Source organism: Cavia porcellus, unplaced genomic scaffold, assembly GCF_034190915.1.
Source record: "Cavia porcellus strain 051 isolate PalLab524CR breed Dunkin Hartley unplaced genomic scaffold, mCavPor4.1 scaffold_8, whole genome shotgun sequence".
NCBI classification, from domain to species: Eukaryota; Metazoa; Chordata; class Mammalia; order Rodentia; family Caviidae; genus Cavia; species Cavia porcellus.
The window spans coordinates 86,043,351-86,071,217 of record NW_026947491.1 but is presented as its reverse complement, the minus strand read 5'-3'; the positions used below and the strand labels follow the sequence as shown (position 1 = coordinate 86,071,217).

At 39.5% G+C, this 27,867-nt stretch overlaps 1 protein-coding gene across 1 annotated transcript in view; it reads right to left on the bottom strand.

Annotated features, from left to right (window-relative positions):
* Cfap54 (cilia and flagella associated protein 54) overlaps positions 1 to 27,867 on the bottom strand; it is a 346,516-nt gene that overhangs the window by 54,856 nt on the left and 263,793 nt on the right. Inside the window, exons 61-65 of the mRNA XM_063255344.1 lie at positions 26,124 to 26,222; positions 25,136 to 25,277; positions 7,794 to 7,967; positions 6,286 to 6,509; positions 3,074 to 3,244 (exon numbers count right to left, since the gene is read on the bottom strand). Of these exons, the coding sequence (XP_063111414.1) occupies positions 3,074 to 3,244; positions 6,286 to 6,509; positions 7,794 to 7,967; positions 25,136 to 25,277; positions 26,124 to 26,222 (810 nt within the window). The remainder of the gene's footprint in view (positions 1 to 3,073; positions 3,245 to 6,285; positions 6,510 to 7,793; positions 7,968 to 25,135; positions 25,278 to 26,123; positions 26,223 to 27,867) is intronic.

Genomic DNA, 27,867 nt, shown 5'->3' with positions numbered 1-27,867 from the left:
GAGGAGCCCAGGTTCTTACTTTAAACATCACTTATGACTCTGGTACAGAACCCTCAGCCTGCTGGCACAGATCCTTCATCTCATAGGCACAGACTTTCCAGCTTCTGCCACTGACCTTTGGGCCTTCCCAGTACAGAAAAAGACTTGCATGAGTCCTTGTCGTGGGCTCTGGGCCTCCAGCTGGACTCATAGTGGACACTGTCATGGGTTCTAGGTCTTCAGCTGGACTCATGCAGGACAATGCTGTGGGATCCAGTCCCTCAGCTGGATTCCTTGGGTGTTAGTGTACGGTCAGATTTCCTGCACTTCTTATACTTAACACTTTGGGTGACTGTATAAAATAATCCTGTAAATTCTGGGTCCCATATTGTCTTGTTTTCTTGTACTCCCTGACTACAAGAGTAAGGTCCTAGAAGACACTGAAATTTTCAGGAGATGTGTGTGTTACAATGAAGTTTCAGTGGTTACCTGGCCATACAGTTCTGTACTGTACTAAAGATTATTTTTCCAAATGGTTAATTTCTACCTGCTACACTAAGAAGTTAAACATTTCCAAGGTATGCACAACTCCAAACTACAATGACATGGAGATATTTATCCATCCATATTTATCGAAAAAGTTCCAATTGGAATTCCCAATGCCAGGACTCCTCTGAGGCACTCCTAGCTCCTACTGACATGTTCGTTTCACTGCTGTTGTTACAATGATGCTCATCAAGTAGGTGGATGTGAATTCACTGGGTCAGCAATGACCTTCAGAGTCCTTGGAGACTCCAAAGTGTGAAGCAGATACTAGTTCTCACTGCCATCTTTTTCAGAGGCTAGGGGCCCCTTCAATCATCACCCAAGGACTCCAAACAGCCCGGTGCCAAGGAGCACAGCCTCTGGAGTCAGGCTGCTCCAATCTCACTCCTTGCTGCCCCATATTCATCCATCCTATATCTCAGTCTCCTCTTCTGTGAAATGGGACTGTGATATTACTTACCTCAGAGTTAGTGTAATACAGTATCCAGAACACAATCAGCCCTCCACAAGTTCTCACTATTATTAAGCTATGGATTGCCTGAGCGTCAGTCAGTTATTCAGCAGCAAACACTAAAGTCCTCAAATGATGGCCAATATTTATGACCATTATGACCATTAATGCCCATTATTTAAAGCATCAAATTTCAGTGTTCTCTTCCAAGAAAGATAGCATTGGGGATCTGAGATGATTTAGTTCTTACAAGTCACTATTTCTCAATTTTTGACCTAAGACAGCAACTGTATCTTTTGTCATGATCAATACACACCCACTTACTATTAAAACTGAAAAGACAAGAAAAAGAAAGCTTCACCCAAACTAACAAATGAGAGAACTCTGTGTTCTACTTATTTTCTTGCGGCTTGAGAAAATCACTGTGTTTCAATCAGAATTCCTTAGCTGGATCTTCGCTTCTGCTCTCTGACCCCAGTTGGTAAACCCTTGTTAACTGTCAGGATTGTTTATGGGCAAAACCTTGTTCTCGTCAGGCCACACATGTACTCGCAGAACTTCATTCTTGGATATTTCTAAGGTGGTACCGAGACGCCCAGGTCATCCTGTCCTGGTCACCCTTACAACTCTGATGTTTCCATGACTTTGGAAATGAGTGGAAACTTTATTCCTTATTTTTTAAAACTAATCACTTAGGTAAGCATTCTGCTTTATAGTTCTTAATTATGATAGAAGATGAATAGCAACCTAAGAAATTTTGCTTTTAACACTATATACCATGAGATAAAAGGTTCAGAAAGCCTTTTTACCTACTATACATGAAGCATTCTGATATTTTCCTCATGCTTTGTTTCTTTTTTAAAATGCTACTTATGATCTACCTACATTGATTTTCTGACTAATATTCTTGGAACCACAATTTTTGAAAACTACTTTAGAAATTTCCCTAAAAGATATTATAAATCATTGTTTTAAAATGTAGATGTATGGGCCATGGATATAGCTCAGTGGCACAGCATCTGCCTGGCAAGTGCAAAGTATTGAGTTCGATTCCCAGTGCAAGAAAGAAAGAAAAGGAAGGAAGGAAGAAAGGAAGGGAAGAAGGAAGGAAGAAGGAGAAAGAATGAAAATAAAATGTATATGTAACACCCAGCAAGGAAGTGCGGGAAGAGGGGGACGGAAGGTGCACGTGGTACCCACGGGGTTCCGCGTGTGCAAACTCAACTAACCGAAGATCTAAAGAACTCAGAAAAACTGTGTCTGCACTTGTGTTGAGGATGTACAAACTTTTTCTGTAAACAGTACAGCCTAACAACTCTTACATATCATAAGTAATGTAGAGGTGATTTAAAGTATATGGGAGGACATGTGTATGTTATATGCAAATATGAAACCATTTTATAAAAGAGACTTGAGCATCCATGGATTTTAGTATCTTTGCAAAGTCCTGGAACCAACCTCCAGCAGATACTAAGAGACGAGTGTATTGAAAAAGGCAGGGAATGGCTTTAAGTCTATCTGGGAAGAAATCCGCTGAAGTTTCTCCTTTTATCTGAATGGAAAGAGATATATCATTGGCCAACAGTTAGTCAAGTTTGTACCCTAAGGAAGCAGGATGAAGAGCCCCACGTGGGAAGCCACGGCAGAGAACAAACAGAGGGAGGCCCAGTGGGTTTCACGGTTTGACAGGGGTCACGTGAGTCAAGGAGTTGCGGTGACTACCAGAGGCACAGCTAGAGGGGACAACACTCAAGGGCGGGAAGAGCCAGAGTAGACCAACGCGGAAGACAGAAAGGCAAATAAAAATGCTGAGCGGGGAAGAACTATAGGGTGAATATCTTATGGAACAAAACAGAATAGCCTGAGGCTCTGCACAGAGAAAGCAGGAATCAAAAGGATTCTGCAGCAGAAGGTTCCTCTGCAAAAAGGCTGTATTGACCAACTGTTCCATTTTTAAAAGCTTGACCCATTTTTCAACATTCCCCTAGAATCTGAACCACTCTTCAGTCTCCAGGAGTTCAGAGGCTGATGGCTACTCCTGTTCAAGTTATAAAGGCTTAGGTCAACTAAAATTAGCTCTATCATTATGGTACATACCATGGGTTCTGTTTCCTCGGGCGGGCGGTCCAGGGGGGGCATGTACCACTGAAAACAGAGTTCTTTGTCTAAAACTTGCATTGTCATTTCTGTTGACATCCTGTCCGCGACAGATAAGTAAGCAAAGGTCCTCAAAGATGAAACAGACTGTAGGGAACTGTCACGGTTTAACTGAGGAAGAACAACCAAAAAATTACGTCAGTTAAATTACTGAGAACAAACTCACTCCTTTAATATTTCAAGCAATTTAATTTGCTACACTGGAAAATTCTAGGAATTGTCTCAGTTTATGGCATACGAAGGTAGAATTTAAGATTGTCCCCAGAGAGTCCCCAGATTCTCCTAAATAAAAATGGTTTTAGAACCTAGTGAACTCAACAAATGTCTTCCACTTCAGTGAGTCCTCTGGAGTGAAAATGTGCAGAAGGCAAATGCTCCACACAACCGTTCAGTCTCAAAGTCACCGCTGTTTCAAGAAATATCTTCTACTTTATTTCTGATTTATTCATGGGTGCAAATACACCGAGGGTGTGGTTATAAATTCTACTGATTTTCCAAAAGCAGTGCTGTATTCAAAGTAAGCACGGTGTTGGTCCTGGTGAAAAGGTTAAACCCTTTCCTGCCTTCCCTGTTCACATGAATGTGACGGGCTGATAAGCTCAAGACTTTGATAAGTCACTGACTAAGGAGTCGTCAAGAAACATCAATGCGTGGAACACAGTCACCAGCTTTATTAATTGTTTGTTACGTGAGGCAGGGAAGGAAGCAAGCACGGTGGCAGCTTATCAACAATAGGCTGGCCAGAGAGCTAGCGACAGCGATAATAATATCTCAAGCCTGAACACAATGGAGCTCAAGCTATTTTAGAAATCAACTTCTTGTTATTCTTAAGACCATGGCATAGTAGCTGGGGAGCAGCTCCTGTTACCCTCTTTCTGACACCTAAGGCATTTCAAGGTCTGGTGACCAAGGGGAACATGTCAGTGCCAGAGAGAAATGTTTGGTGTTTTATAAGCCTTTGTCCCTTCTGTTATTTCTGAATCTATTCAAGATATACCTTGGCGACTGCAAGTCTTCAAAATAAAAAGGGAAAGGCACTGACCTTCAGGTTGTCTACTGATAAAAGAAAAGAAAAAAAGATGTTCTGACTGCAGGTAATATTAAACATGAGACCATGCCCAGAGACTATCATAAAAGTATATGATAAGCCAGAATCTTCATTTATAAGAAAAAATTTTTATGGTTAAGTGGCCATTTAAAGGTGCTGAATGAAGACTTAAAAGTCAATCCACAAAAATGATCGGATAGTTGCTTTAAAAAATAATTTCTCACTTTTTCATGTCCAAGTAACTTTCAAAGACTCTAGAAACTTTGGCAAAGGGTTCATATTTATTACTAGCCAAGTGTAAAAAAAATAAAAAGCAAGTAGCTTTTATTTCAATAAACGTGGTGCCTAATAACAAGATGGTCTGATGATGGCTTATGGACACAGAAGTCAATAGGAAAATAGCCATTTAACTCTATCTTTAAAACAGGACCGTATCCAGTTGCTAAAGGGATTGGTTACATATCTAATTTGCCAGTTACACACTGAGGTTTTTTTTTTTGTTTGTTTTTTTGTTTTGGCTGTCTCTGTACTTTGAAAAATAATAAAGGATAACAGACCTACTCTGTGAATCTTAGGTTGTCACAGTCCTATGAACTACAAACTATTTTGTGCTACTCAAATATTTGACCTTACACAGGCGATCGCAGGCAGCCATATAGTTTGGAAGCGGTGTGTTCAGCCCTAATCATCTTCCTTTTTCAGAATTTCTAATGTAATTTGTTTGGCACCTTTGTTTTCCCATCACAAAGCTCCAACACTCTTGATGATACCCAGATTCGTACAACTGATGAGCATAACACACAAGCAGTGATCACTCTGGAAAAGCATCTACCTCTTTCTGGGGGAAAAGCAAGGTTGAGTATCAAATTATGGGAAGGGTTTGATTGAAATAGCCTCCTGAGTGATTAAAGGCTCAACAATGTTATTATAAAAATCAGCCAAGCTTGGCGTTTATATAAAAAAATCCAAAAGGCTTTATGCTCGTTAGCTGTCTACCCCAGTGAAACACACACATGATTAGGTAGCTTGCACCTGTCAGGAAGGCAACAGTGATCTCTAGAGCTGATTATCCTGGGAGAGTGTTACACTAATTACATCAAAAAAGAGCAAACAGGGTGAGACAACTCTTTGATAACCCTGCTGCTGTTAGGAATGTCGCTTGTATTTACAACGTATTCAAAGTTGTACCTCTGGATCACCATCCTTAGGCACTGGGTAATGGCGGGCTGCCCTTACTGCAGACCACTCTAGCAGAGATCCTTCCAGAAGTGTACTTAAGAAGTCGCACGTTAGTTTTACAAAGTCTTCTTCAATATGTGCAAGAACGCATCCAGCAAAACTCTTTTTCTCTGCCTTCTCCTTGTCTGCCTACTCCTTCAAAACTGGGGTCGGGGACAGTAATCCTCCAAGGGAGTCTCTGTTCCCAGGAGGTGACACAGAATCTGGAGTTACTGGGAACAATTTCACCACATCTATGCTTTCTCTCCATACAGTCCCGGAAATCCCACCTGCTTACTCACTCACGCCTCTCTTTGCAGAAGACTCACTTGATTGGTGAATTTGACGGAAGTGAACCTTAGCAGAGAGTGAACATTCTCTGCCCCTTCATGCAACAGTTTACGGGGCTTGTAAAGACCCAGGAATACATGGCAGGAGCACATCTGTCTAGTTAGGCATTCATACAATGGTAGCCGTACATAGAAAGTAAGTTTTTATTGCACATTTATAGCAAAAGTATAGCAATTGAGGAGAGATTTATAAACTTTCAGAATTGTTTTACTGTTGGGTGGCGACATTGAAATTTGTATAACTTCTTGGCAAAGCAGCTGTCTGAAAGATGTTGCCTTGTGGGAATCTAGAAAAATCCTGAGAAATTTTGAAGATTATTAACAAGAAGAAAGAATATTTAAAATGTGAACTGTCCTGAAAATAATCTAGCCTTTGCTGTTGGCCTATCTACATGGTAAAACAGAAATAAGCTTTCCTAAGAACGCTGAGGAAACTCAGAATTTTTGTGGTAACGTAAAGGTTAATATGCTTCTTTGGAACTATATGGATTAGCATAACAAGTTTTAAGTTGATATTAAATGTGCTAAAACCTTACCTTGGGTGATAACTCATTTAAGACTTTTTCTGAATCAGCCATAGTTTCCAATCCTTGAAGAAGTTCTCTCGGGAATTCACCAATACAAGAAGAAGAATATAAAAGTAAGAATTTTTTAAGAAAAACATGCATTTCTTTTTGGCGTACAATCAGTTCAGTGTTGTAAAGCGATGTGAAAAGGGAATCATCTGGCAGAGAGATTCCGGATCCTGGTGTTGCAGATGCTAAGGAAGAGAAATACTTTTTTTAGGCTCATGTTAAGAACAAGAATGATGTCAATGTTGTTGATATTTGCTCACCAATCACCATCCTGTACACTCACACGAGGTAGAGGCTGCCAATAACCTTCTATCTGTAGACATCACACACTAATGGACTCGCTTCTTACCTCAAAAAAGGAGGAAAATTATGGAAGCACCTGCAGATACTGCTTTCAGGTATTCTGATTACCCATCTCTTTGGAAGTCTCCCCAAAACGGACCCTTTTGTGTACAAGTGGTTTATCTGAAAAGTGATCTCAAGGATCGCAAGTGAAGGGAGGGGTTAAGAACGACTGGGGAAACAAGAAGGAGCCCAGAAGGATGCGTAAATGCAAGATGGGCTACAGCAATGGGCACTGAGGGCTCAGGCTTGCTGGAGACCTCCCTAGTTAAAGGTCAGTCCTGGATATGGGGAGTCCCTGATGCCTCCAGGCTGTCCTGGAACTTCTGAGAAAGCCAGATCAGCTCTGGGATCTGCTGGGAGGAGCACTGAGAGGTGGGCTCAGGTGCTATGGGGCAGTGCAAGCTTGGAGTGAGCTACCTTGGCCAGTGTCCACATCCCTCCCTGCAGCACTTCCCTTGCGCTCTCGCTCTCTCTCTCTCTCTCTCTCTCTCTCTCTCTCTCTCTCTCCATCATGGTGAAACTTCAGCCCTTACGCCTTTCTGAGTGCCTGCCTGAGCCACTTGAGGACCCTGCTCAGCTACTCTATGACTCAGTCTCTTTGCCCTGCTGGCGTCCGTCTTTTCTGTTTGCACTGACCACCAACTCAGGGGAAAGAGATCAGGTACAATATATGTTTCCAAAAATGACAGAAAGGATTGATGTGAAGTGGATTTTATCAGTTTTTCTTGATGGTTTAGTGACTAAACAATGACATCAACATTTCTTCTTCTTCACATACTTGATCCTAGAAAACTCCCTAACGCCAAAACTTCAACCCAGGCAGATTGTGACCAATGGCTCTTGACCATTTTGGGCCTAGAGTCACTTCAGGATCTTCAGAAGCCTCCGATGCCTCTATATCATAAAGTTTTCAAATATATGAAATCAGTGTAAGAGAATCAATTACAGTCAACAAGTATCTGTCCAAAGGTTTGTGTGTCTCAGGTGAAGAACCTTTGGAATTTTCACCTTCTGATGAGTTTGCTCCAAAGGATGTCCAAAGTATTTTGTGATTTTAAATAAGAAACATGACCTAAACAAGAGTTAGAAAGGAACATGTGCTTTCTTAACACATCAACACGCACCTAGAAGCTTGCTGAAGTTATTGATTCTTTGCAGGTGGATGTAGTAACGTAGCAGGAGAACCCAGGTGATGTCCACGGTGGGTGGAGGGTTCTGTGTGGCGTCCGCGCCGTCAGGTGTGTCATCATTTTGGCACAAAAATGTGTAGCAAGTCTGGAAGCTGACTTGGTAGTTGTCTGAAAGTTTTAAAAATAAAGACCATAATACAATGTTCTGATTTCCTTGAAAACCAATCACAGAAAAAAGTACAACTCAGGAAGACTGACACAGCATATGTTCAATTAAATATTTTTGTTCCACAAAGATTCTAAACATAATGTTAAAAGACGAACAGTCAGCTGTGAAAGTGCGTATGAATTCTTTTTCTCTAATAGGTCCAAATAGCCTCGACCCAATCAATAAGAAACTTTCAAGCAACCCAACTTCAATGAGAAATCCATATAAAAAGTGGGTAAAGAGTCTGACAGGCAGTTCACAAAACCAAATGACAAAGTGAAACCAAATGACAAAAAATTTAAGGCAAAATAAAATTCTGGGAAATTCAATTGAAATTCAGATGAAATACCATTTCACATTCCTCAGGAAGTGGCAGGCTAAAACCTCAAAAGAACAAATATTAGTAACAATCTGAAGACACTGAAAATATTCATAAGCTACTTGTTAAGTACAACGCCTTGAGAAAGCAATTTGGCAGCATCCAATAAAACAAAAAAGCACACAAAGTCATGTACAAAGAGGTTTGCTCAAAGGTGTTCAGGAGTTTTGTCAGACAGAATGAAGGGGACTTTGAAAAACACACTGAAGACTGTTCGTGTGTTGTCATTTGTAAAGAAGGAACTCCATCCCTAAGAAAGTGTAGGGCAGTCTCGTTTCCAACCCCTGCAGAACTGCGTCACTGAAGTGGGTGAACCTGCATCTCCCATGCCTCGCTCCTCTCTAAGTTTCTGATCTTCTGAGTCTTGATTTCCTCTTCTTTACAATGGGCACAATGAGGGTGGTCATAGAAAGATCTTGAGAACACACAATGAGTTAACAAGCAAGTTCCAGACGTTACGGAGAATGGTGGCCCTTGTATAACTTTGAAGGCATGCCCTCAATACAGCTCTTCATATCATTTATGCATGCATCATGGATATGTGTGTAACACTGGATTAGAACAGCAATTGTCTCTGGGTAGGAAAGAGATGGAGAAGTAAAGGTCTTCTGAGCAATGACCTATGCAGACTTTTTTAAATAATAACATGAATTTCTATGTGCAGAATATTCCCAGTGCTTTTGGCATTTATAAACTTCTCTTTAAATCCATTTGCCTCCCTTTAATTCTATCTCCCAGAAATAACCACTTTTTCCAATTTTGTGTTAATAATCTCATAGATGTCCTTTATTATTTAAATATGTATATTATATATAATAAAGAAGGTGTTGTTTTGTTTTTTGGGAATACTGTGAGAGAAATTCCAAGTATTTATCTGTCTTCAATAAATATTATGCTTCAAAAATGTATCCAGGTAAAGGCATGTAGCTATAGTTCATTGCTGTGTGTATCCCACAAAATATACTGAATCTATTCTACTGCTGAGGGCCCTGTGAGTTCCTTATATTTTTATTTTGGATTTTTGTCTTTGCTGTTTTGAAAAAGGCTTCTCTGAATATTTGAGTATGTATTTTTTTTTGGTGCATAAGTGCACAGAATATTTGGAAATAGGAACATTAGGTAGTTCTTCAAGGGCTTTTGACCATCTTGACTTTTGCTTTTCCACAGAAAGCTCAGTATTAGTTATCCAAATTCCATAAAATAAAACCTAATTGCTAAATCCTAAATTGCTAATGGAAATGCATTAAATTTATCCTTCATTTTAGGAAGAGTTCACATCTTACCAATACTGAGCCTTTTAGCTATAAACATAGAATGTTTTCTCATCTTTTTTCAAAAACACTTTGTAACCTTTTCTTTTATAATTCTTATTAGATTAATCCTTAGATGGTTTTATTTATTTTATAGCTACCATGGTCTTTTAAAAATGTATTATTTTTTAAAAGTAATAGACATAAAATCCACAGCCAGCAATCTTACAAAATGTTCTTCCTCTTACGATTCTGGAGAATTGTCTCCATGAATGAATCATGAGCAGCCGCAGCTTTCCGCTTATGTCTCATTCCTGGACCCCTTATTCTGCCCCCACTTCCTTTTGTTTTATTGACACGAGCTCTCACGATGCAGTTCAGTCTGGCCTTGAACTCTGGGCAATAATACTGGCTCAGCCTCCCAAGTGCTGGGATTACAGGAGTGCGCCAGCAAACAATTTATTTAATTCTTCTGCACTTCTTTGAGATGATGATTTTTCTCTTTTAATTGGTTAATGTAATGTGGTGAGTTGGTTCTGTACATTTTCTAATGTGGAATGGTATTTGTGTTTCTGGAAATAATCCAGTTTACCATCATGCTTCTTTATCATGATGCTATTTTCATCATTTATAACTTACATGATCAAATATAAAATTCTCTCCTTTTGAGGCAAGTGTTTTAATCATTTGTACTTTTGTGTTTCCATGGGTTAGTTCCAGTTCTTCAAATAATTTCCTTTCACTAATTTGTCATTTTTATAAAATGTTTACTGACTTTCTTCTATCATTCTAGCTGCCGTCTAGCGACAGATATTAGCACACACAGCCACTCCTCTGTGCTCCAAACCTCTTACAGTTATATCACCACATTTAGTTCCCATAATTTTACAGATCATCAATGTTCTAAAAACTTTTTTGAAGTTCCACCAAGGACAGACAATGTCTCTTGCTTCTTACTGTGTGCTCTAACAGTTTCTCCATCCTTCACACCCTTCTTGCTGCCTGTGTCAAGGTTGATAACATTTACATTCTGTTCTGTATTCACCGTAAACACTTATTTGTGTTGTCTCTAAGTTGAAAATCAATGCACAGCACTTCAGTATGACTGCATGAGGCTTGTTCACTTCAATATGCCCAACTTTCTTCACAAAGAGTAAATGTCACAACTTCATGACTCACAAATAATAAAGTTCTTAGCACAAAGACCAAGCGGATTGTTCAATCTCATGTTATATTCTAATTCTCTTTGTGTTGGGACTATCAATTTGGACTGTGAAAATATTTTCCACTAGGATTTCTGTGTGTCTTGGGGTGGAGGGTGCGAAGAAAAGCAATATTGCACCCTTTACTATATTCCTAATGTTACTTTTGACTTTTTGGTCATTTTATCTGCTTCTTGGACATATTTTTGAGGTTGCACACTTGCCATTCTGCTTGGTACTGGTGAATTTCTAGCCGCTGCACAGCTGGCAGTCCCGAAGCCCTCCGTTCCCTCCCTCCTGTCTTCTCTCCTGCCCTTCCTTCCTCCCTGCATCTTACATCCACTTCTTTCTTCACTTGCAAACTTGTACGCTAAAGTACGTTCTTAAGTAGCATCCTAAAAAGGGGGTGGGGGGGGGGGAGGACGAGAAAGCAGACAAGGAGAAGAAGGGGGAAGAGAAAAGGATCAAACCTCACCAAAAGTAAACTATTCGCACTGGACGTGAGGATGTACACTCAAGGCAGGAGGGTCACAAGCTCCAGTCTAACCTAGACACCTTAGTGAGATCCTGTCTCAAAATAAAAATCAAAAAGAACTGGAGATGTAGCTCAGAGCAAAGACCCTGGGTTTAAACCCCCAGTACCACAAAAGAAAATGTAAATCATGCACATACTTACAAGGCTTGTACGCTTAACTTGTCATTTAGCAGATACATAATCCTAGCAGAACTCAGTTTCCCTGACAGTCCCAAAGGCCGTGCTCTACTGCTTTCTAGCGTCGGTTATTGTTGATGAGAAGCCTGGTGCTAGCCAACTTCTCACTCTTTCCCAGGTGACCTGCCTTTTCCTACTCTGAAATACTTTTAATCAACTCATTAACCATGGTGATTTAAACTTCATTTGGGTTCCATGTCTAGATGTTCTGTTTGGGTTCTGTTGTTTGTTTTTTCATTAATGATGTTTAGAAAATGGTAGAACTTTTCAACTTGAAGACTCATCTCTCCCTTCAGCCCTGAAAAAATACTTTTGTATTTATTTCTGTGATGACTGCTTCCTGTTCAGTTTCTCCCTTGTCTACATCTTGAATGTCTTTTAATTCTTACAAAATTTTGAAACGTCTTTAATGACTCTCTCTCTCTCTCTCTCTCTCTCTCTCTCTCTCTCTGTCTCTCTCTCTCTCTCTCTCTCTGACAGATATGACCCAGGAGCGTTGTGAACAAAGGCAGTCATTTTTACACATGATTCTAGGTTATTATATTTATGCACAAAAAGAAAATCTTGACTTCAGACTCATACAATTTACAAGAATGGACGCGAGATGGATTGTGGTCCTAAATGGAAAAGGTAAAACAAAAATAAGAACATGTGTAGAAAAATATTTATAAAACTGAAGACCCAAAGCACAATTCATAAAAGATTTATAAATCAGGCAGCATTAGGACTACAAACTTCGATGACTTTATAATACCCTTAACAAAATGAAAACGCAAAAACACAGTGGGAAAAATATTTGCATATTTTTTGCATATAATCTACAAAGAGACTGTATTAGAATATATAAAGAACCCCTCCATATGTTTGAGGCAAAAACAGAAAACTCCCAAGAAAAATGTGCATTGTTCTTGAATAAGGAGCCTCCTCCAAAACCATCTATGCAACAGCCAACACTTGCATCTAATGGTGTCCTATTTCTTTAGGCATCAAGACAAAATTTAAATTGAAACCACCTGGAGAACATCTGGCAGTATCCACTAAACCTGAAAGCACGTATGCCCTGTGATCCAGAATTCCACTCTTCTGCATACACACCCAAATGCACACATCTGCGCACAAAAACATCATATGCAAGTGTATTCAGGGCAGCATTATCCACAGCGCTGCAAAGGTTTAGCAAAGTGGTGTGGATTCTGAATTGTGCTACAGTGTTACATCCACCAAAGAGATGAGACTTACAAACACGAGGCTTAACAAAAGAAGCCAGACAAAAGGTCCAGACTGTATTATTTCATTTATACAAAATGAAGGAGCTGGCCAAACTAATTTATCTGCTAGAAATGAGAAGGGAAGAGGTTAGTAGAGGCAACAGAAGGGGCATGATGTAGATTTCCAGGACCGGAGTTTTATTCTGTTTCTCGACCCAGTGACGGTTACACAAGTGTCTCCTTTGTGATAACTAAACTAACTGTACCCTCATGATTTGTAGTCTTTTCTGTATTTATTTGATAATGTAGTAAGACATTTATTTTAAAAAGTAATTCAGATTATCAGTTTGAAAATGTTCATTTAATATTGGCACATCCCTTCTCCACTTGGAAATCATCCAGAAACAACAAAGAAAGCAGGTGACAAAGTTTTTTTTAAAAATCAAGGAATAACCCAAACCTAAAACTATAAAACATATGGAGTCATGTCCAAATAATTTCATCAAATAGAGTACAAGGAAGGCAGATGATGATATTGAGGTGTAAATCTCAGGAAGAAATAGCAAAGTTTATCTCTTATTGACGAGGCACACATTTTTGAATAGTATTACAGTATCAGTTGGGATGATTCATATATGAAAAATAGAAAATCCAGAAAAGCATCATATGAAGTTACTATAACACACAGCTATACAACAAAAACCCAGATATTCTGGCCGGGGATTTAGCTCAGTGGCACAAGTGCTTGCCAGCAAACGTGAGGGCACCAGTTCCATTCCTGGTACAAAAAAAAACCCATATTCCTAGAGCTTTGTAGAAGGTCACTGCGGAGTGTACAACCTAAGGTCTAGGACCTACGTGTTCTGTTTGTGGTAATCACCAACAGATGACAATACAGTTGATAAAATCATAGCCCTTTCCAATGGTAAAACAACTTGGCAGATTAAAATTATAGCTGCAAACAGAAAGCCTCATTTCATAACTCATGGGCAGAGTTATACTTTTGCATTATGGGTGCCTCACATTTACAGATGTGCCTGGACTTGCCCTTCTCCTTAGATTGGTCAAGGAGAATTAGTACTAATTATTCAAAGAGGAGCTCCTTGCTTGTGAATTATTGGCAACAACGCAGGCAAAGGACTGGAACTATTAGGGAATTGTTCTGCATCTAATGGTTTATCTCGGAACAGCCAGGCTGCCGACTCACACAAATGGTACAGAAGCCCTGGTAAGGAGGGCCAGGATCCTGGCACCTAGGAAGACAGGGCACTGAGTGTACTGGTCAGTGCTCCTGACACTCTTCATATAAAGTGACTGCATTAATACAAGAATATCCTGGATGGAGCAGTAAAAGCCACCAGTGCTATTAACTATCCATGCTCTTCATCTTCTGCAGTAAGATGGACAGCACATGAAAGCCCCGCTGCTGGACACTGGAGCTCAAGACTACCTGGCCGAGTTGGACCCTGAATGGGCTCCTTCCCTGTCCCACCCCAGAGAACACTGTTTTTACTTGGAGAAACAACTCATAAAACAGTGTTTTCAGTCTTGCGTAGGTGGCAAATGTTTTCTCAACCATGAAAGAAGTCAGTCTGACCTCAAGAAAAATAACTGGCAGAACTTGTTACCAATAGAAAAAAATCCAAGTTTTCAAGTCAAAATGTTGAATTTTGGAAATTTTGTGTTTACCACCATTACGGTTTAGAGCTAGAATACCCTTAAAAGCCTCAAGCACTCGGAGGCGGCGCTCAGGCAGGTGACTGGACCCATCAGCTAAGCGTGCTGTGAGGAGATGGAGCCAGGCTGGAAGAGGGGTGTCCCCGAGGCTGTGCCTTTCGAGCCTCTGTCCTACTTCTCAGCCCCTCTCTTCCCTCGCTGCTTCCTATGTGTCTTGGGGTGAACAGCATTCCTCTATCGCACCCCTCCACAATGACATTTCTGACTTAGAGGCAGCCAACCATGGACTGAAACTCCAAAACCGTGAACCAAACTAAACTCTCCTCCTCAGAGCTGTGAGCATTGGGCATTTTGTGCCAACAATGAGAAACTGACAAATATAACCACTGTGAACTTTTCAGTGTTTATTCTGATGGGAATGGTTATGATATTTTACTTTTTTTATTTTTTAAATCTGTCTAAAGAAACATACCAGTATCTCAGAAGTTCTGCACAACTCAGGGAACGAACATTTTCCAAATGCCTAATATACAGTATTATATAATTAAGCATGAATAAAAGACCCACTCAGACAATGAGACAGATGAAGGGGTTTTCATGTAACGGAGTACAAATGCTTTAAGGATAAGGTTTCAGAGTCTTCCCTGGAATTAACATTTAAGAAACCACCACTTTTCCAGGTTTGATTTGCCATGATAGAATACTCATAATTACCTTAAAATACTCCTCATTTTCTAACTATATATTTGTGTGAGACTGGGTTTTTACTTATTTAACCAAAACATGATATTGCAACACACTGACTGCAAAAGTAGGTATGAAAGTTCAACTAGTTTTATTTATCCAGACATCAAAGAGATTTGTAATGTGTTATTTATGTTAACTGGTAATGGATTTATTACTCCCCTTTAAAATTAATAACTTTAATTTTCAGCTTTAATTTCTAACATAACTTTATTTTTCTTCAGTAATTGATTAATTTAAACTTTTTTACCATTAATGAATTAAATTTAAGTAAATTATATTTCCCAGAAGGTTATAAATTTGGTAGAGCTTTTCAAATTTATTTGCTTGGCATTTAACAAAGAAAATTTCTCATAATTTAATTTCTCAGTATCAGTGATTACTTTCCTCTTAACATTTATCATTTGTGAGGAGTTTTTGGCTGTAATTAATTTTTGTGAAAAAGTTGAATAATAGCTTAGTAGGTTCCTTCTTCCAGATAGCAATTTCCCTTCTTGTTTCTGTTTTCTACACTATTATATACATGCTATAAAGTGATACAAAGTAATACCAAACATACCTCTAATATTAATAAATTTAAATTGATTAAAGTCATTTGTTATTTGAAAAATATTGTCAGGTTTCATAACAAATCCTTGTACTATGTAATTGGCATGTTTAAAATAAAATTACTTAGGTTTAAAAATAAATGATGGGCAAATATGTAGTAGAAAATATATACCAAAAAAATTAATATTTATGAACTTAGTTGTCAGACAAAGTAAAATTCTAGTCAAAAGGTGAAGCAAAAGTAGGACCTTTAACATGCTTAGGATGTTCACAGTAAGATGTGAGAGTTAAGAATATTCATACCCCAGGTATCATATTGTCAGCAATAAGAAAGCAAAAACTGTATCTATAAAAGGATAAGGTGAAATTTGTTACTAGTAAGAGATTTATGCTAATACATTTTAAATTATCATTATAACTTTATAATAATTTAAGGTATATAAGTTTCATAGGATCCGAAAGTCAAGTACAGCGATAAAGTAGCCATCTGGAGAAACAAAATTTACATCCCTTTGATATACTGCACAAAATCCTAATAGAGCCCCATATATTATTGAAATAATCTGAGTAGGGAGGACCTTTCACCGCAGCAGGAACCCAGAAGCTGCCATGGAAAATATTAACAATTCTCTGCTACCTAGAAACAAAGCTTCTTCGTGACACAATCTATCCACTGTCCTGGAGATGGAGAGAGATTATCCGGGTTTTCCAGGCAGACTCCATATCATGTCTTTATGCATAGAAGCCAGAGGCGGAAGACTGAAAACGTCCGAGACCTAAAGATGCCAAAATGCTTGCTTCAAAGAGGGAGAAAAGACAGACCCAAGCACCAGGGAACTTCGGTGGCCTCTAAGGCTGGAGAAGGCGGAGACAGACCATCCCAGGAACCTCAGGAGGAGATCTGCCCAATGCCTGAGCCAGCTAGTGACACGAACTTTGGATGTCCAACCTCCAAGTCTAAGGGACAATAAATCTGTGCTGTTTGAAGCCAGCGAATCTGCTATAGCTTGAGCAGGAATAGGATGCTCACACACAGGTAACACAATTGCTTCTAGGGACAGGGAGTCACTTTGGGAGAAGACAGAGGTTGGAGAGCTTCTCTCCATTCCCTGGAGTCCCTTTAGGGTTTTGCTTCTTGAGAATGAACTACCTATTCCCAAAAAATGGAACTGAAAAGAAACAGCTCTGGACATGTCTGATCCATATCAATTTGATCTTTAGTGTCAGAGAGAAACATTAAGCCCAGTTTCAATCATGTTCCTTGTAGGAAGTCTGATTTTTCGGACTGAATGCTTATTTTCTTTTTCTTTATCACCTAAAGGTGTTTCCAGAATGCGTCCAGACCCAGTCCGAGCTCTGATCATCTTCGGGGTTTGGGGGCGTGGAGGAGGAGAGTCCCTCCTATGGTCATGGTTTCCACTAGTCCAGAGTCAGTATTTACACTCTGGTTTTTCCACGTCATTCAAGGGTGTGAATTCCAAGGTGACAACCTAAGTGGGTTTCTAGCTTCTCCCAACGAGCTTCTTTCCAGTCCTGACAATGGCTGCTGGGCACACTTTACTGCTCCGACTCAGGCTAGCAGCCAGGGCATTTCTGGTCCCAAATTTGGGGATGATCCTGTTATGAATCCTGATTCTATACAGCTGGTGGGGTTCTAACTTTCCCTACCTGCAGACCCCTTTCCAGGGCCCGTCCATGAACAAGTATTAGAATCCCAGACCCACCCATTAAGACCTAATCCCTCTATAGCAAAGGCCTCAAATTTGAGTCTCCAATTAAAATTCCCCATTTTATTTTAGTAACTTGGGATTTCTCTATTTTGGTTTCAGGTTCCAATACAAATTGTGACAGTTTTTTCTCTTTTATCTAGCTTCTTTCTGTGTTTGGATTGAGGAGGGAAAAAAAGTCTTTCACATCAACGCAGGCCAAGTCATTCAACCAGATTGATATAAGTATCAATTATACTTTGTTGAGTTCCTTGCAATGTTTTCTTATCACATCCAACATTATGGTTAACAGCACAGCCTTTAGAATGAGGTAGATGAGGATTTGAATTAGCTGTGGAATATTATTGAGGTTACATCACATCTCTGGGCACCTTGACTCATCTTCAAATGTGCAAAATGACATTCTCACGAGATTCTCCTAAAAGATAAACGCGATCAAGTAAGACAGCACCCGCACAGAGCACGGGGCCCCTGTTGTGTTGTTAGCTGGCACATCCTGCCTTTTGCTCTGCTGCTGTCCCAGTCTTCTACTCTGACAGCTGGAGTCCTACCACGGCACCAGGCAATCTTGTTATGTTCCCTACGCTTCCCTGAAGAGCACGTATTTCTCTCTGCTTCAGCATGGCCTTCTGCTGCATTCTTGGGGAAAAGTTTTCCCACAGGTACCACCCGGTATTTGTAAAGTTTCATTGTTGACTTTCTCTAGAATGAAGGGAGTCTCTTCAAATTTAGTATCCGACAATGGGTAGGACGCACAGCCTGCTGCTGCCCATGGTACTGTCTCTCCTTAGACTTAAATCAATGCAGAACACTCTGAGGGGAACTTCAGGACTCCAGCAGGAACTGGACCAGGACAGCTATACTTTGTGAAGCTGGTTCTTATCATGCCTCAGTGACCTCTGAGCAGATATGTTATATGTGGACAGAGATACACAGACACACACCACCACCACCGCCATCACCAGTGGTTTCTCTCTGTACTCATATAGAAGTGGTATACTTATCTGGGATCTGAGAAAGTATGTTTTCAGGCAGGTTTCCCACTTCTGTGGGAAATTGTGTCTTGGAGGAAAATAAGAATAGAAGACAATAGTATGAAAACAACATCTATACTTTTAGTGGGTACTGAGCTCTTATCTTTAAACCAGGAACAAGGAAGGGCATTATGGTTTGTGTCTTGATGTCCCCCCAAAGCCTCACGTGGTCGTAGGGATTTTTCAGAGGTGGTCGAATCGAAAGTGTGTGATTGGTTTGTAGTGCAATGCTGGGATTAAGGGGCTGGGATAAGGGGTGGATCAGCCCAAGGCTTGGTAGACTGGATACTATCTAAGGGACAGGAAGAGGAGTCCCTGTCTGTCTGTCTGTCTCTCTCTCCCTCTGTCCTCACTTGTCGCTTTTGCTATCTTCTACTGCCATGAACTGTTGCCCACCTGCCATGTGCCCCCCTACCTTGAAGCCAGCCAATTATGGACTGAAATCTCTATAAACTATGAGCTTGCTTTAACCTTGGGTGCTGGATATTTTTCTCAGTAATAAGAGAAAAGTAACTAAGACAGAGGGACAAATTTAGTTTTTTAAGCCTGAAAAATTTGCTTTTCTTGAAGAGGCAAAACATATACTAAGGGTCAACAGTTATTCTTCGTTTTGCTTCACAGCTGTATTCTGACACCAGGCCACCAGCACTGGTTTTCAGCATGACGTGCACTTACATACCTCTGTGTATCGTGTTATTTAAGTTATGGAGGACTACATCAGGGACTATGAATCCTAAATGCTATTTTTAATTCAATTGGCTTGAAGAATTTAATAATTTTTAATCTCAGATGAATTTTTATTAAGTCTACAAGAAAATGAAGAACAAAAGATGATGTATACAATATTTGAACATAATTGCAAAACAGATATCTAATGAATGTTTCAAATTGAATACAAATATGGCCCTGCATTGCCAGTACTATCATTTTGGGGTCTCTGTTCCTACAAGGGCCTGTAGAAAATATCTCAATAAGCTGGTCCAGATGCACCATGGATGTTCTTATTGTTCCGCCAATGTCCTATATGAGGTGTGACCGAACTATAGAGTGAATGTTTAAATTTTTAAAAATTCGCTATGGTAAAAGACATACTGCCATTAATGCATGATTAGAACCAGCTTCACAAAGTATAGCTGTCCTGGTCCAATTCCTGCTGGAGTTCTGAAGTTCCCCTCAGAGTGTCCTGCGTTGATTTAAGTCTAAGGAGAGACAGCACCGTGGTCAGCATACTCCCTCTGACTCCTTCCGTATCCATCCGCCTTATTGATCTTTCAAAAGATGAATTACCTCATTTGAGTGTGTCTGCTTGTTGGGATTGCTCATGACCAGAAGCTCATGAAAGGCAGGACCTGCTTCCCTGATGTATTTCTGATTTGTTCCCTCTGGATACGAGCATCTGGTACACAGCTGTGTGCACGGCTTAGTTGTAAAGGGTGTGCTTAGCATGCAAAAGGTCCTGGATTCCATTCCCAGTCCCCTAAACAACACACACACACACACACACACACACACACACACACAATCATGTGTGCACACCAGAAAGAAGAAAGAAAAAAAGAAAGATTTAGTCAAGTGCTCTGCACACAATAATAATGGACATTGTTCACCACCTCACATACAGATCAATGCTAATATTGTTTAAAGCTAAGATTAGTGAGGAGGTTTTCTTCCAGATGCTAATTTATGCTAATGCAATGAAAATCAAACAAGTTTTATTTGTTGTTGTTGTTAAGAGATTTTTTTTCCCTTCAGCAATTCATTATAATAGGAACTTCATTGCTATCTGTGTATTTGTGGTACTCAGGTGGGAATTCTGAACTTTCTTCCAACCCAAATACTGAAGCGAGGGAATCTGTCAACATGCATTCATTATCGCCTGCCAGGAAAAGACTGGAAAGCAAAAGAATACTTTAGGTGCGGCAAACTGCAAAATAGATTGGACTTTACTAATTTCGTAGTTAAATTAGTAAAGAAGTGCTAATGGGTGGTATGACATGGAAACAGAAAGACAGGAACAGGCCAGGAACACCACTGAAGTGGAATGAGACCACGCAAGCTCTGGTGTGGACAAGGACTGCTCAGCGGGGTTGGCCGATGTCATTTGGTTTGGCAGAAGCCGCTGTCCAGCGTGTGTCCACGGCTGGTGTCATGAACAGATCACAGCAGCACTTTTTTTTTCTGTTTTTCTGCACAGAGGTTTAGAATTCTACTGCTACAGGTTGAACTCATCCCGCAGGATACTTTGGGTTCTTAGTAGACATTCACACCCCTTCCCCTTCCTGTGGAAGCGGAGTATAATTTCCTACTCACTCGGATTGCAGTTGGCCATAATAAACGGGGTGGGATGGAACAGAGGCTTTAAATGTGCCTGCAGTTCTGCGCCCTGGTGGCTGCCATGAGAACATGCCCAGGTAGCCACTGCATTTTTAGCTGAGGCCTCACAAAACAGGTTCCCAGCCCAGCCCAGCCCACAGCCTGAAGCAGAACACACAGTGAGCAGAAGAGTAAACTCTTATAATCCATTAAGTTTTAGGGTCCTGTTGAGATGCAACTTGTTAGCTCTGTCCTAAAAACTGGTAGACGCTGAGCATGGGGTACATGCCGGTACTCTCAGCTGTTTGGGAGGTTGAGGCAAGAGGATCTCAAGTTCAAGACCAACCTGGGCGATTTAACAAGACTGACTCAAAATAAGTTTTTCAAAAGGGGCAAGAATATAGCTCAGTGTTCCCTGGGTTCCCTTCTTAGTACAGATATTCCTCATTCAATGACTGTTATGGATTAAAAACTGGTAGTCAACTTAACACCAGCTGAATTAAATTAGTATGGTACTGAGTGTAGACGGCCCACCTGAGGAAAGTTTTCAGCATAAATAGAGATGTGGAAAGAAGAGCAAGGCATTGTGGGTTCTCCTAAGTGTTGCTGTTGTGAGCTGTTGGTTCTCCTGGCAGAGCTTGTCATGCTGGCTTCCCGATATGAATTCAGTCATTATTCTTAGAGGAGCTCGAGACCTTGTTGCTGAGAATGGGGGAACTCTGGTCCTTACACTTAGCATTGCCTCCTGGCTCCAGAGGGGAAGATGTGTGCTGTTTAATCTCCAGGAGAAGCTTGTCACGCTGGCTTCCTGACGTACTCAACTGTTCTAACCATTGGAGGTGCTCAGGACCTTGTTGTCACTGAGGATGGCTGTGGTACTTTTCAGGGCAGCCCAGGTCCTTATTTTGAGTGTTACTTCTCAGCTCCAGTGTAGAACCCTCAGTCTACTGGCACAGCTCCTTCACCACACTGGCACAGACTTTCTACTTCCCCCACTGACCTTTGGGTCTTCCCAATGCAGATCATAAAAGAGACTGTCACGAGCTCTAGACCTCCAGCTGAACTCATGAGAGGCACTGTCATGGGCTCTGGGTCTTCTGCTGGACTCATGTATGACTTTGTGGTAGGATCCTGGGCCATGGCTGAATATTCTGGGTCTTTAGTGTTGTGGACAGATTTCCCACACTTTCTTTTATTTAACTCTGGGTTACCATCATAAAATAGTATTATAAATTCTGTGTTCTGTATATAATTCTTCTCTCACAATCCCTGACTACAACAATGTCCTACCTGTTTAACAACTGTCATGACCAAGGTGCACTATTGAGATTTACAGCGCACTGCTCTAGCTTACAATCCGTCTCTTTTTGTACCATTTACCTTGCTTACACAGTATTATAAACAAATGATTGTACCATACAGTATGGTACTGTAGCTTTGTGTTTTACTATACATTATAGTACTGGCGATAAGAGTTTTCCAAATAAAAGCAAAATCATCAAGCTGGAGTTCCTATTCAGAACAAAGAATTTTGAAATATACATACTCTATATAATTCCTTATTTAACAACCAATTCATTTAACCCCGGACTGGAACTTGGACCCTAAACAGGGACTATCTGTAATGCTATAATAAAAAAATTAAACAAAACAAAACACAACGAAATGACCAGGATAAATGGCATGTTCCAGGATTAACAAGGAGCCATTATGAAGAAGAAATAGCCATGCCGGAAGCGTGGGTCACACTCTTCAAATGTTTACATTTTGACTAAATCTCTCAGTTCACAGACGAGCAAAATGAGGCTGAAAGAAACTAAAATGAAGTGACAGAAGAAGGATTCCAGTTGAGGCCTCTTGATTATTAACTGTACTCCTTTCATACCAAAATAATCATGCGGATTTTAAAAGATGTGTTGGGAATCAGGGAGAATTAGGCCGCTAAGCAGCATCAAGCAAAAGAAGTGGTGGCCGGTTCCGCCAGCTGCCAGGCTGCCACACGGGGCGAGTGGCTCTGTCCCCAGAGAATGCATGGAGGTGCCAGCCACGGCCCAGGAACGTGACAAAGCAAAATTCTATCAGATTTGAAGGAAATAAAAGTAAGAAAACAAAAACCTCAGCATAAAACGTCTATGCAACCTCAGGCACGAGGTTGGAAATAGTCTATGTCCCCGTTCTTCAGGGTAGAGCCCAGAAGGGGATGATTTCAGAAGATAACAACTCAGTTCCCCATTTGACCAAGGAAAACATCATCTATGGATGCTGCAGAGGCTTGGAAGACACATGGCCACCGCATCAAGTTAAAGGGAAACATTTTCATTTGCTTTTGCCCAATGCTCAGCTCCCACCAGACAAAATCAGAACCATTGTTACTGAAATATCCTTCTGGGAGCCCAATATCAGAACCTAACTTCTTTTTTTTTAATTTTAAAAAAAGATTAAAAGAGGACATAACAAAGCAGGTCAGAACAGAACAATTTAAACAACATACTGTTTCACCACAAGACAACCTGACATAACAGTAGCTACCATAGTGTCTCTTTCCTTGAAATATTTGAGTATACCTTCATACACTATAATATAAAACATAAGAAGATAGTATAAAACCACTCAAGAGAATGAAAGTATTACAGGGTATTCAGAACCAACTAACAGAAAATGAACAATGGTTACTACATTATACTAGATTATGTATTATATTTTTTATTGTCCATAAAAATTTTGTTTATACCATAACATTTAATAAAATCCAATAAGATACAACATGATAAAAACTGATAGTAGCAGAAGAACAAAAGCTTGGTAGGACTTCAAAACAAAATGATATTATCATTATTTATAGATGACATGATACTCTACATAGAAGACCCACAAAACTCCATTGAAAGACTCCTAGATATAATAAATAAATTCAGCAATGTAACTGGATACAAAATCAATACTCAAAAATCAATAGCATTTCTATACACTAACAACAAAATCACTGACAGAGAAATAAGAGAAGCCATACCCTTCACACTAGCAACCAAAAAAATTAAATACTTAGGAATTATTCTCAGAAAAGAAGTGAAAGATCTATATAGGGAAAATTATAATACACTGTAAAAGAAATTGAAGAGGATCTCAGAAAACAGAACCTAACTTCTTAGCATCAATCCAAGTGCCCAACATGCAAGAAGCAATCAGCAAACACTTTGTGAATGAACAAATGGAAAAACACATAACTGGATGTTAAATACATATGTTACCACTGAAACAGCTTAGAGATTTACATTATAACTTACTAATGAGAGAGTCATAAGTAAATAAAAAGGTTTAAATTCTGCTAATCTGTCTTTCATTAACTTAACAAATACTATTAATATTGAATGTCAGCTATGTATAAGCAACTTACTGAACAGACAAAGCCCCTGCTCTCAGGAAGCTGACAATTTAATAGGTAAAAGAAGCAACTCTAGACCAGGATCTGAAATAAATGAGATCCATATGTGTAAACATCATATTGTCTCACTAGTGGGAGAAACTTAAAGAGTAAGTAAGATCCAAAATGCGCACTAGATACTGTGAGTTGGAAAGAAACTATTCAAAAGGAAAGAGAAAGTGTGATGGGGAAAGAAGAAAGGAAGGAAGGGAAAAGGAAAGTAATGTATATAGACAAAATATATATATATAGACACACACAAGGTAGTTAAGATAGTTATAGAGTTAGTTAAGGTAGTTATATACTTAGCTAAGATATAGTTAAGATAGTTATATAGTTAGTTTCTCTTAGTTCATTCAAAAGAAAGGCTCATGCTAACATTGTTTGGACAAGATATCACGCCTATATCCTATAGTCTGAATAACTACTAAGAAGACAACAATACATGATGTATTAATTATTGTGTCTCCTACTAACCTATATTGAAATTGCTTTATTGTGTTTTTTTCTGTTTAAAATTAAAAAAAGAAAGTGTTAGCACACTCAAACATACACACAGAAGTAAAATAACTTAAGAGAAAAGCCACAGAGCCACGTAAGAGTGAGCGCACATTTGAGATTAGAGGAAGCCAGACGGTCCCATGAGCGAACAGCCCCGAAAGATCCCACTTGATTTTGTGAGCAGTAAAACGATCAAACAGAAACCTCGCTTTCCCAGAGCCCCGCATCCAAGGGCAGCAGGCCCCTGGGCAGCGTGCACTCTAGCAGTGAGCTGTGTCTCGGTCCTAGGTCCCTTTCTTTCCCTTGAGGCTTCCCACACGCTAAGCCAAAGAGCCAACAAATCACCACAATTAAAGCTTGAAAACTTGTTCACACATTGATTTCTCATAAATACATACGGTTCATACATACCAAGCAAATAATCCGTGTATGAGGACAAAAGGTCCACAATGGCAAACTCCGGAACATTCGGCAACACTGTCTGATTAATCCTATCGGTTCTAGCATCCTTCTTTCCAATGAGAAGGTTGACTGCCAGCACGGCTTCACTGACCTGCAATCAGTCCGCACAGTAGAAGTCAGAAGCTTTGTATTCACTTATGAGCCATGGCATAAGCGCTGTGGTTTTAATGGACCCTCTAAAATTTTAATGAGTTGGGAAACTGACTCCGAGTGGCAGTGTGAGGACCAGGCCACCGAAGGGGAGATTAGGTCCTGAGAGCTCTGCCCTCTTGTCCTCTTGGGATCAGGTTCTTATCCCAGAGCGAGCCAGCCCGCCTTTGCCTGTCACGTCTCCTTTCACCTGCAGCCTCAGAGGTGCAACAAACAGGCCCTTTCTAGCTCAGTCCCCTGATCTTGGCTTTCCTGGCCTCCAGAACCGAGGCAGTCAATTTCTACCGATTATAAATGACCCGCTCTGCATTGTTCTGTTATAGCAACATGAAGCAGGCTGATTCAACAGCTAACGTGGGACAGTGAACTCATATAGTAATAGTCAATGGACGCAAGAAAAAGTGACAACCTGAAAGAATAATATATGCTCCCTGACATATACATGGTATATTATAGTTCAACAAGTCATTTAGTTTTGACAATTTAATAATGGATAAATCACTTAAAGCTAGTTCATGTAACTATGACAAATATTTGCCAAAATGTCAAGTATGTACACATGTGATTCCACTAATATTTTCATTAAACATTACTGAAACACAGAGAGTCAGGTTTGGTCTGGCTAGTATAGATTAAAACCACTGCACTAAACACAGAGTATTTCTAATCTTTCCAAACAAATACAATACAAATCCTAAGAAGGAGACATTTTCCTTTCTGTTGTGAAGATGGACGGTCCTGCCTTAGCAGGCGGAAGGTGGGGAACACTGATCCGAACAGTACCAACCTGGGCAGCAGCTCTTATTGCAATCCAGGCCATGCAATTGTACATTTCAAATCTATTTATTACTGGCTCTCTAACAGAACTGGTTCTTCTGACAGGAAGCTAAAAATATATAAAAAATAAAGTTTTATGATAAACACATAAAATATGAAGTTTTTGTTCAATCTTTTTTTGTTGGAATCTTATTTTCATTTTCTGACATTTTGGTAGAATACTATTTAGCCATTAACAACAATAATTGAAAGGAAAATATATTTAAAATATATTAAGGAAAGAAAAGTATAGGGAAAGAAAACTATCTTTTGACAGGAAAATATATTTAAAATATATTAAGGAAAGAAAAGTATATGATCCCTTTTTTGAAATGTAAATATATACACATATAAGCACAAAAAGTGTTAACAGTGATTATCCCAATTTTTAAGAAGGACTAAATTATTTTTACAATTTTTTTCAAATTTGCTATAATTATACTTCATGATTCATGTTCTAATAAAAATGTCATTTAAGTAAAGTCAAGAGTCATGTTAACAGAGGATCTATAATTGAATATGATGTGGGTAAAGATGTAAGAAATGAGAATATTATTCAAGGTTTTTGATAGTTTTTTATCATTTTTGTAACTAGGAAAGTGTCAAAGGGGGAAATATTATCACAAAGTTCCATAAAATAATAAAAATGAAAAGTTAATGGAGATTTTTTTTTACCCTGGGTACATATGGTGTCTATCTATACACACACAACACACACATATACACAATCAGTTTCTAAAATATAAAAAATTCAGTGAGCAGAAGGAGCCTCTACCAACAACACAGTGCCCTTTTTACATGTTTAAGTATAACTACAATAAGTAAATATTAATAGTTATTTCTTCAGATTTAAATATTTCTTAGTATTTAAATAATCTGAATAAAAATAACTTAAATTAGACCCATAAGTTCTAATTTTTTGATGGCTGTATTTTGATCAATTCTTTAATCTTTAAGAAAACCATAGACTAACACAAACAAAAACAAAAAAGTGTCTTTATTTCTACTTCTGCCTAGAAGCCTGCCAAGGATGAGAAACGGCGGCAGACGCTCAGGTGGTGCGTCCATGCTTTAATGAGACTTGCTAGACCAAGCGTTAGGTTTGGAAAAAGAAGGTACCGGACAAATCTGACTCCGGGGCGCTACACACCTGTGCTGTCCTAGCATAAGAAGACCCTAAGCATCAGCTGTCGTGGAACTGCACAGGCTTGGAGGCAGGAACTGCCAGTTTACTGGCTCTGTAAGCGTCAGCAATTTACCTCCTCAGATTCTGGAAGTAAGACTAACAGGCGTGAAATGAAGAATGCAAAATAATATTAAGTAACGAGTATAGACAATTAGTTACCCAGACACTCAAAAAGGAAAGAAGCCATCTTTAATTGAGCAGAAAGTTTTACTGAGGAGCATGGGCCTAAGCTCAGAATGGAAAAATTCGGACAAGGAAAAGGACACAGTTTGCACTTTTTAAGATGAAGAGTGTCAATGTTTCACAGCCCATCAAAACAGGAAAGAAAGAAAGAAAAATGTGAACAGTTTAGATATTGAAAAGTAAAATTGTCTTTGTTTGCAGAAAACATGATCCAGTCATATTTAGAACATCCTAAGAAAAATCTCTCTCTCTCTCTCTCTCTAATAAATAAAGGTATTTAGCACAGACACAAAATATAAAATAATAAAACATACAAGTCAACTATTTTTCTATATACTACCAATCA